Source organism: Drosophila kikkawai, chromosome 2R (genome assembly GCF_030179895.1).
Source record: "Drosophila kikkawai strain 14028-0561.14 chromosome 2R, DkikHiC1v2, whole genome shotgun sequence".
NCBI classification, from domain to species: Eukaryota; Metazoa; Arthropoda; class Insecta; order Diptera; family Drosophilidae; genus Drosophila; species Drosophila kikkawai.
The window spans coordinates 20,642,856-20,651,499 of record NC_091729.1 but is presented as its reverse complement, the minus strand read 5'-3'; the positions used below and the strand labels follow the sequence as shown (position 1 = coordinate 20,651,499).

The 8,644-nt window shown below is 41.0% G+C and overlaps 2 protein-coding genes across 3 annotated transcripts; both read right to left on the bottom strand.

Moving 5' to 3' along the window:
* Nucleotides 1-463: 463 nt before the first annotated feature.
* On the bottom strand, nucleotides 464-2,343 carry LOC108072209 (probable cytochrome P450 12d1 proximal, mitochondrial). Its single transcript, XM_017163270.2, has 4 exons — nucleotides 2,229-2,343; nucleotides 1,844-2,169; nucleotides 1,670-1,786; nucleotides 464-1,607 (listed from the first exon to the last, which is right to left on the bottom strand). The coding sequence occupies exons 1-4, from the start codon at nucleotides 2,328-2,330 to the stop codon at nucleotides 572-574; spliced, it is 1,581 nt and encodes a 526-aa protein (XP_017018759.1). The 5' UTR covers nucleotides 2,331-2,343; the 3' UTR covers nucleotides 464-571.
* Nucleotides 2,344-3,173: 830 nt separating this feature from the next.
* On the bottom strand, nucleotides 3,174-4,982 carry LOC108072011 (probable cytochrome P450 12d1 proximal, mitochondrial). Of its 2 annotated transcripts, none has more exons than XM_017162989.3 (4): nucleotides 4,860-4,982; nucleotides 4,459-4,799; nucleotides 4,289-4,405; nucleotides 3,174-4,220 (listed from the first exon to the last, which is right to left on the bottom strand). In XM_017162989.3, exons 1-4 carry the CDS (start codon nucleotides 4,944-4,946, stop codon nucleotides 3,200-3,202), a joined length of 1,566 nt encoding a protein of 521 aa, XP_017018478.1. In that variant the 5' UTR covers nucleotides 4,947-4,982; the 3' UTR covers nucleotides 3,174-3,199. The 2 variants fall into 2 exon arrangements, with proteins under 2 accessions (XP_017018478.1, XP_017018479.1); XM_017162990.3 differs by having other exon boundaries at nucleotides 4,459-4,796; nucleotides 4,860-4,981.
* Nucleotides 4,983-8,644: the final 3,662 nt, after the last annotated feature.

Genomic DNA, 8,644 nt, shown 5'->3' with positions numbered 1-8,644 from the left:
AAGCAAAGGACAGCCTTTCACCTGCCTGCCAGGTTACCAACGCCAAATACAAGAGCTAAGCTGGCTAAAAGTGGGCTACATAATTCCTAAATAACAGCAATCAAGCACAGTGAAGAAAATTTCAAAGGGAAAATATACAAAAATTGCAAGGAAATTGTAAAATTAATTATAAACATTATTTTTTGAATATATTTCTTAAGTTTTCAGATCACTTATAGGTAAAAGTTCATTAATAAATATATTATAAATATTTCAAAGTATGAGTTGTCTTAAAACTTCATCTATCATTACTACTTATAAGCAATATTCAGAGAGCCTTTGTTTAACTCTCTTATAATAAAATGCATTTTAAGAGAGGCAAAAAGACCCTAGAGACGCCACTTGACGAGAGGGATACCCCAACACAAAGAAATCTTATCAAGAAATTGCTCAACAAAATGCAAACAAAGCCGGCAAATGCCAATTGTCTTATCTACAAACACTTTATATATACCTATATTTTTATTAACAAAAACAAATTATTGTTGACATGCCAAGCTATATCTATAAGGAACTTATTGCGCCACAAAACTTAATACTCAGTCACTTTCTGTTCAATATCGGTGAACTTGAAGGGAAATGGTATAGCGGGCTCCATAACAAACATGGTCTTGAAGGGCCTGCTGGCATCCCTGTTGAACTCCACCTGGAAATTGCGAATCAGCTTGGCCACGCTGGTCTCGATCTCCAGATCCACCACCCTCTTGCCGATGCACATTCGAGGTCCAAAGCCAAAGGGTAAATAGGTGAAGGGACTGACCTGCATCTTCTTGCCCGTCTCAGGATCCCTTAGCCAGCGTTCGGGCAGAAATTCATTAGGACGGGGATAGAAGACGGGGTCCTTCATGAGAACATTGGCACCCATTAGAACAGTAGACCCCTTGGGCACATTATATCCAGATAGCACCACATCATTTGGAGAAGTCCTCATGGTGCCCAAGCCATTGGGATAATATCGCAGTGTCTCCTTGATCACTGCCCTCAAGTAGGGCATATCCTTCATGGTCTCCTCATTGAGCAGAGTATTTTTCGTGGGCATAATCCTTAGCAGCTCCTCTCGCAACTTCAGCTGCTTCTCCGGATGCTTGGAGAGGCACAAGAGAACTGCAGCCAGAAGCGTGGAAGTGGCATCCACACCAGCGAAAAGGATGTCCAAGCTCATGATCACTGCCATTTTGGGATTGATCTCCATCAATCGCTCCAGCATACTATTGCTATTAATATTTTCCCCCGCTATGCGGCGCTTTTCCAGCTCATCTTGATTTTCCTTCAGCATTTTCTGGGCCACATCCAAGCTGTCGTTCAGGGTTTTCTTCATTTTTCTGTAAGTAGGAGTGGAGATGATTTTCCACATCGAGGGCTGGAAATCCAAGCTGAAGGTCAATCGAAAGATATCCCTGGTGGTCTGGAAAAGGGTCATGGCATCGGGATTATCCCTGTTCTTTCTGATCAAACCCATTTGCCTATCAAAGGCCACCAGAGCCAGAGACTCAAAAATCATTCGGCTAACTTCGTCCATAAAGTTGTCGGGCACTTCCGAGGTCTGGGGATCGCGAATTTCTTTAATTCTAAAAGGAAAGATATTTAATTTAATTTTAGATCTGTAATGTTTAGAATTGTTTCAACTTACCTTTCTATAAACTCATTATTAATGTTGGACAAGGGTTCGTAATACATTCTCAAGCCTCTGGGTTGCATAAATATAGGATTTACGGCTGAACGGAGCTTGCCCCAAGTTTCATCTTGTCTGCCGAATTATTATTTTATATTTAAGGATTATTTTTGTATTTGTTATAAAACTTACGAAGCCACCAAACCCTGCATCTCTCCATAAACATCGGGTCGCACATGTTGGCGGAAATATACTATCGAATCCAGGCCATCGCGATGTGGCCAGATTCCCTCGTTGCGGAAAACCATCTCTATATCCTTGGTATTAAATGTGGTGACCCAATCCTTGCGCCCAAACATTCCTGGCATTATAAATATATCGCCATATCGCTTTCGCATCGTTGAAGTATATTCCGTAATGGAGGCATTATAGAATTCACCACCGGGCATAAAGGCCCTCATGAATTTCAGTTTACTTGGTCGTGGAATCTCGCTAAAGGCTTTCGATTCCTCAGACACCTAAAATTAAAACCATTTAAATATTTTCTGAGAATTAATACAGGTTAAGCTTGACTTACATTGGCTTTGACCTGAGGCTGGGCCAAGGCCGATGACGATCTCAGAGATTGGAAGGGGCCTGTGGCACTTGCCCGGCATCGCACACTGTTTAAGGTATTCATTCTGCTGCCAACAAACTACTGAAAACCTGTAGGCACACGACCTACGATTTTATAGACGAGTCTTATCTGTAAAATGTACAAGTTTAGAGAGAGGCAACAACAGAGAACAGAGCTGAAAGTAATGCTCTCACACCAAAACAAAACCTAGCAAACAAAGCATGACTTTCCAGTTTCTTATCAAGTATACGAACGTATCATCATGATTTGACTACCACAGTCAGCAGAAAAAATTCACTCAGCTGATCAAGAGAGAGCAGGTAAAGGTAAACATAGAAATTGTTAAGACCTTGAGAGTACCTCTTAAAAAAAATATTTAAAAGATGAAGAAATAATTAAAAAATACTAAAAAGTGGTGGCGAGCAAAACTGAGTGCATGTTCATGACTCTTAAACTTTAAAAACAAATCAAATTACCAATTACAATTCCCCCTTCTAAAGCGCATTTCCAAGCACAAACCCACTCAGAGAAGCTAGAAAAGCAGCAGAAAAGCTAAACTCATCCCCACTGATTTGCAATTTGCTGCTTAATTTTCAATTTTACGGCTGTTTTACGAAATTAGCCGCTAATTAAATTTGCATTTTCCAATTGCCCAAATTGCTGCACACCTGACCAACACAAATGCGGCCCAAAACACCCACCGAAACCACCGAAACATTACCAGAGCCACCGTTGGGCCGCTTAAATGTTGTTCGGCTTTCGGCTTTGGGCTCTCCCAATTAAAAATCAATTTCGAGAGGAACCCAAACACAGATAACAGCAGCGGTGGCGTGTGGCAGATAGTTAAAGTCGTTCAACTTGAAACTAATCTTATCTTGTGGGAAAATCATTAAAAACCGCCATATATTTCATCAGCCAATTTGGATTTATTTTTAGTAATCTAGGTCGGTAAACTTAAAGCGGAATGGTATGGCGGCTTCCATGATGAAGAAGGTCTTGTAGGGGCGACTAGCATCGTAGTTGAATTCCACCTGGAAGTTCCTGATCACCTTGGCCACACTCGTCTCCACCTCGAGGTCCACCAATCTCTTGCCAATACACATTCGAGGACCGAATCCGAAGGGCAGGTAGGTAAAGGCATTCACAGGTATCTTCTTTCCAGTCTCAGCATCCCGGAGCCAACGTTCCGGTAGGAACTCCTCGGCCTGCGGATAGTAGTTGTTGTCCTGGAAGAGGACATTCGATCCCAGCACCACGGTACTGTCCTTGGGCACATTATAACCCGAAAGGACCACATCCGAGGGACAGGCACGCAGGTTACCCAGGCCATTGGGATAGTAACGCAGGGCCTCCTTAATCACAGCCCTCAAATAAGGCATATCCTTCATGGTCTCCTCATTCAGAGCTGTATCCTTTGTGGGCATTATCTTGAGGAGTTCTTCCCTTAACTTGGCCTGCTTCTCGGGATTTTTGGCCAAACAAAGCAGCACAGCCGAGAGAAGATTGGATGTGGCATCGACGCCTGCAAACAGAATGTCCAGACTCATGATCATGGCCATCTTGGGATCCACCTCCATCATCCTTTCAAGCATGCTATTGCTATTGATTGTTTCGCCAGCCAGTCGACGCTTTTCCAGTAAGTCCTGGGTTTCCTTAAGCAATTTCTGAGCCACCGTTAAGCTCTCATCCAGCAGTCGCATCATTTTCCTGTATGTGGGCGTGGGAAAAACCTTCCACATAGAAGGCTGGACATCCAACTCGAAGACATACCTCAGGGCCTCTTTCGATTGCTTGAACAATGTCAAGGCATCGGGATTATCTCGGTTCTTACGAAGGAGACCCATTTGCCGATCGAAGGCCACCAGACTCAGAGAATCAAAGATCAAACGGCTGATCTCCTCCATGAAGTTTTCGGGGACTTCCAGGGTCTTGGAGTCTCTTACCTCTTTGATACTAATTCGGAAATTTAAATAATAAAATTAATATATATATATTATATAGAAATATTTGTATATAATTACCGCTCAATAAACTCATTGTTTATGTCGGAAAGTGGTTCGTAGTAGGACTTTAGACCCTTTGGTTGCATAAATATTGGATTGAGGGCTGAACGCATTTTACCCCAAGCCTCTGACTGACTGAAATCATATAGATCAGACTGGTTTCAAGGGTATTATCCATATTAACTTACGCAGATACTAGACCCAGCATATCCCCATAAACATCGGGTCTTTTGTGAGTGCGAAAGTAGGTAAGCGAACCGAAGGTCTCTCTGTTTGGCCAATTTCCCTCGTTCCGAAAAACCATGGCTATATCCTTGGGACTGAACGTAGTGACCCAGTCCTTTCTGCCAAATACTCCTGGCATTATAAAGATATCGCCATAGCGTTTTCTCATTGCCATGGCAAAATCCACTATAGATGCATCGTGAAACTCGCCGCCCGGCATGAAAGCCCGAATGAATTCCAATTTTCCGGGTCGCGGAATCTCACTGTAGGGTCTCGGCTCTGTGGTCACATTTTCAGTCACCTGCTGGTAATAGTTTTAATGGGTTTAATAATTAAAATATTTATTACATTAATTTAGACTCACAAAAGCCTGGGCCGCCGTCTGTGTGGAAGCTGACCTCACAAAGCGAATGGAATAGGCTGCCCGCTGCGTATTTTGCCAAATATTCATTATAAATATTTTTTTGTTTCAACTGGGTTTCCCGCAATCAAACAACTGACTTCTAGCCAGCTGAACAGGTGCATTTATAGACTCACCTTATCGGAATCAAGTCTATATACCAAGCGGAGTAAATAAAGCGAATTGCTTGATCAAAACAAATGAAAAAAAAGAACTCTCAGACTCCGAAACTGGCTAGCCAGCATGACTTGCTGTTTTTTATCAAGTATACGCCCATTAGGCTTTAAATTTAGTATATCAGCATGATAATTAAGGCTAAAATCATTGATCGATTACGGAGGAAAAAATCTAGAAACAGTTTGTCATGGTAAATCCTTTGATACCCTTTTTACTTTCAAGAAAATTAATTTGGTAAATATTTAATTAATCATAAAGTCAAAAGCAAAAGCTTTTATCTATAGTTACTACATTAAGAAAATGTCATAAAATTCTTACACATCTCAAAGCCTTGCATATTAAAGTCAGATTTTTATAATCCCTTCTAGGATATGACAGCTGAGATAAAAGAATGCCTCCTGAGTTACCAAGACTTGGCCAAGAAGTGGCAAGCTTGCCCCAAAACAAATTACTCCAGCCGAATGCAATCCGACAAGAGGCTGTAAATCTTGGCGGGCATTGTTGTGCCATATCCTTGCGCCATGTACTCTATGTATATATATACATATATATCCCTGCCGCCTCCCATGTGCATAATCAGTGCACTCAGGCAGCGCACAAAAGGCGGAGCGGAGAACAGAACCCAGTTATGTTCAAGTGTCACCAAGGCTGGCCGCAACTGTCGGCAATAACAAACCGAGTGTCGAGTCGAGTCGAGTTCCAGGAGAAGGAGTTCCTTACCCTTACTTCTATACCATCCTGTTGCGGCTCCATTTTGTACCTGTTTGCGACATGCACGGCGTCCTTACTCCTTTTCATCGGTGTGCTGAGTGCGTGTGCGTGGAGTTGCAGTTGCTCATTTTTGTCGCATCGCACATGGCCTAAACCAGCTGCCAACTGCCATCTGCCGGCTGACATATCTTTCGTGCTCTGTTCCACTCTCTCTCTCTCTCTTGAATCCTGAATTTCTGAATTCAGTCTTTGGTTTCATTGGGGACCTCCTTTGTTTCAGTCGCCGTTGAAAGGTTTTTAAATTTGGACTGGAGCACCCTTGAAGCTGCCTTCGGCAAGTGGCATTACATCCTGCCGCCCACCTCCACTTAACTGTTGGAATTTCTCACGTGTGCCGGGCGTCTTTTGAAGCCCTGAGCTGAGCGCATCAGGCGCACCGACTTGAAGTGTTTATATTCCAAGCCGGCAACTTTATCCACACCCCCCAAAAGGCACTAAGAGAAATCTTTGATAGTATGAATAAAAATACTATATTCTATTTATTAAATTCTTGAGAAACTATAGATAGTTTTCAGTTTTAAATTATATTAAATCCTTTAAATAAAAAGGCAATGAATACTATAAATAATGAACAATCTTTATAGTTGTTTTAGCCAAGTCTCCGTTAGTCTTAGATATTTACAAATATATTCTTAAGGTAGTAGTTGATCCCAAAAACAAAAACCCTTACATTTAGGTATTTCTTTGGAGATTTTAAAATATTATTTAATCTAGATTTTAAGATTTCTTTCAGTCCACCTTCAACAGCAACTGTAGCCACATCTATAGCTTTGGCTACAACAGGAACCGCAGGAGCTAAAGCAAAAGCAGGAGCAGGCAGAAGCAGCAACAGCAAAAGCAAAAGCAGGAGTGCAGCACACAGTTGCCTTGTTTATGGTAATTACTTCACAAATCTTGCAACTTTTTAATTAACTTAATTTGCTTGAAATGCAACAACTTTGCCAGCATACATATGCGTGTTCTCTCTGTAAGTGTGTGTGCAAAACACAAAATTTTCCACAAAAATGAAACTGCATTTTATGTGTGGCCTAAATGCTTTTGCTGCTAGCTGTTGGTCATCAAATCAAGTGATTGCCCGGCACACAAGGTACCTAAGACTCGGCTGGACATGTGGTTAACGCTGTTTTTCCATGTCACGTCAGCCGCCTGACAACTCTCCATGTTCGGATGCGGATGCGGTCTGATGGGTGGATGGGTTCGGTGGGGGTATCTAGCTGGCAGCCTTCAAATGCAATGGCCAACGGGCTACCGACCAACGCACATTGTCAAAATCTGTCACTTGGCCAGGCCAACAACACACTCGTGCATGCATATAGTGGCGGCGGCAGTGGGAGTAGGACGACTAGTCACTTTCCCCACATTTCCCACCTTGCCACCTCACACCTGGCCTAATGAGCTGTCAGCAGCCATGGTGGCCAACAACTGAGCAAAGGAACCGCAAGATTTTGCAGACACTTTTGGTCTAAACAACATGCACAGAGGACAGACACTTTATTTTAAACTTTTTCAAGGATTAAACCACACAACCATTTTAATATAGAGTTACATTTTTAGCATAAAATTTGTACACTACTTTTTGTTTTACTAACTTTGTTTAGAGCTTTTTTTTAGACAAGTCTATTTAATGTTTACCTAAATGCCAATCCTACTCCCAGCCCTTAAAAGTAGGCAATGATTCATTAACCAAATTCAAGGATATAGGTTCTAAACTTTCCTATTCTTAAATATAAATATTCCACAAAAGCAAGAATGGAATTTTAAATCCTTTCCTCTACCAAATACCCTCCTTTATCCTTAGTTTTCTGCACAGAGTATGCATTTTATGGCCAAAATTTTGAGTATATGTTGGCCAAAAACTAAGACTTTTCACCACATATAGCAAGTGCAAGTGTCGTTTTGCCACAAAAGTAGAAACCAAGCTTTTAGGAAATTCTGTTTATTAACTGTGAACTAATCTCGTATAGCGGTTTCTTTGGCATCGATCTGGTCAACATTCGAAATTTTGGGGCCTGCTGCCTTTGAGCCTGTTGCAACAACATTTGCGTTAATTTGCAGGCCAGGATTAACAGTTGCTGTGGCCAAAACAAGATTGTAAATAAAGCAGTACAGTAATAAAAGTTTTTAAAAATTTATTTGAATTTAAAATAAATTCCTGAACTTATTATAATTTAATATAATATAAAATAATTAAAAGATTAATGTCTAAAAATGGTTTAAAAAATTTATTTCATTCTTGAATATTAATAATTATTAAATTTAATATAAAATAATTAAGAAATTAATGCCTAGAAATTGTTAATACATTTATTTAGTTTTAAGTTTCTTCAGGAGGAATTCTTACCTATGAAAATGAACGGCTCAAGTAATTGTTTTTAAGCTTAAAGTAAGGCCAGCTCTTGGCACAAAAGTCTCCCTATAGAATATACCTATCTCGTAAAGAATCCTTTTTTCCCTGTGTTCTAAGCCTGCCCTTCAATAGACCAAATTCAAACTCCTCTGCTACCGATTATGGTCACTCGACCAGGTTCATGCAGAACCCTTTGTTCAGGCAGAACCGAAATGGTATCAAAATCAACCGAATCGGTCTTTAATCGGTCATAGTTACTTATAGAGGGCCGCCTGTATCTCAGACCAATATCAATAACAAAATCCATTAAACCGCTAAATGCCCGCGGGTTGTGTTAAGCCCTTCGTCACTTTGTTTGTTTGATTGACCGCGACTAATTAATAAATTGCGGCAGTTCGACAATGTTTAACTTGGCTGGCAAAAAAAAAAAAAGAGCTATAGCAATGCCCGCATA

What these genes read in the sequence shown, in the direction of transcription:
- LOC108072209 (XM_017163270.2), bottom strand. Translation starts at nt 2,330, where the DNA reads ATGAATACCTTAAACAGTGTGCGATGCCGGGCAAGTGCCACAGGCCCC. An exon ending in ATGCAGGGTTTGGTGGCTTC is followed by an intron (nt 1,787 to 1,843) that starts GTAAGTTTTATA and finishes ATAATTCGGCAG; the next exon opens with ACAAGATGAAACTTGGGGCA. An exon ending in AATAATGAGTTTATAGAAAG is followed by an intron (nt 1,608 to 1,669) that starts GTAAGTTGAAAC and finishes CTTTCCTTTTAG; the next exon opens with AATTAAAGAAATTCGCGATC.
- LOC108072011 (XM_017162989.3), bottom strand. Translation starts at nt 4,946, where the DNA reads ATGAATATTTGGCAAAATACGCAGCGGGCAGCCTATTCCATTCGCTTT. An exon ending in AGACGGCGGCCCAGGCTTTT is followed by an intron (nt 4,800 to 4,859) that starts GTGAGTCTAAAT and finishes AACTATTACCAG; the next exon opens with CAGGTGACTGAAAATGTGAC. An exon ending in ATGCTGGGTCTAGTATCTGC is followed by an intron (nt 4,406 to 4,458) that starts GTAAGTTAATAT and finishes ATATGATTTCAG; the next exon opens with TCAGTCAGAGGCTTGGGGTA.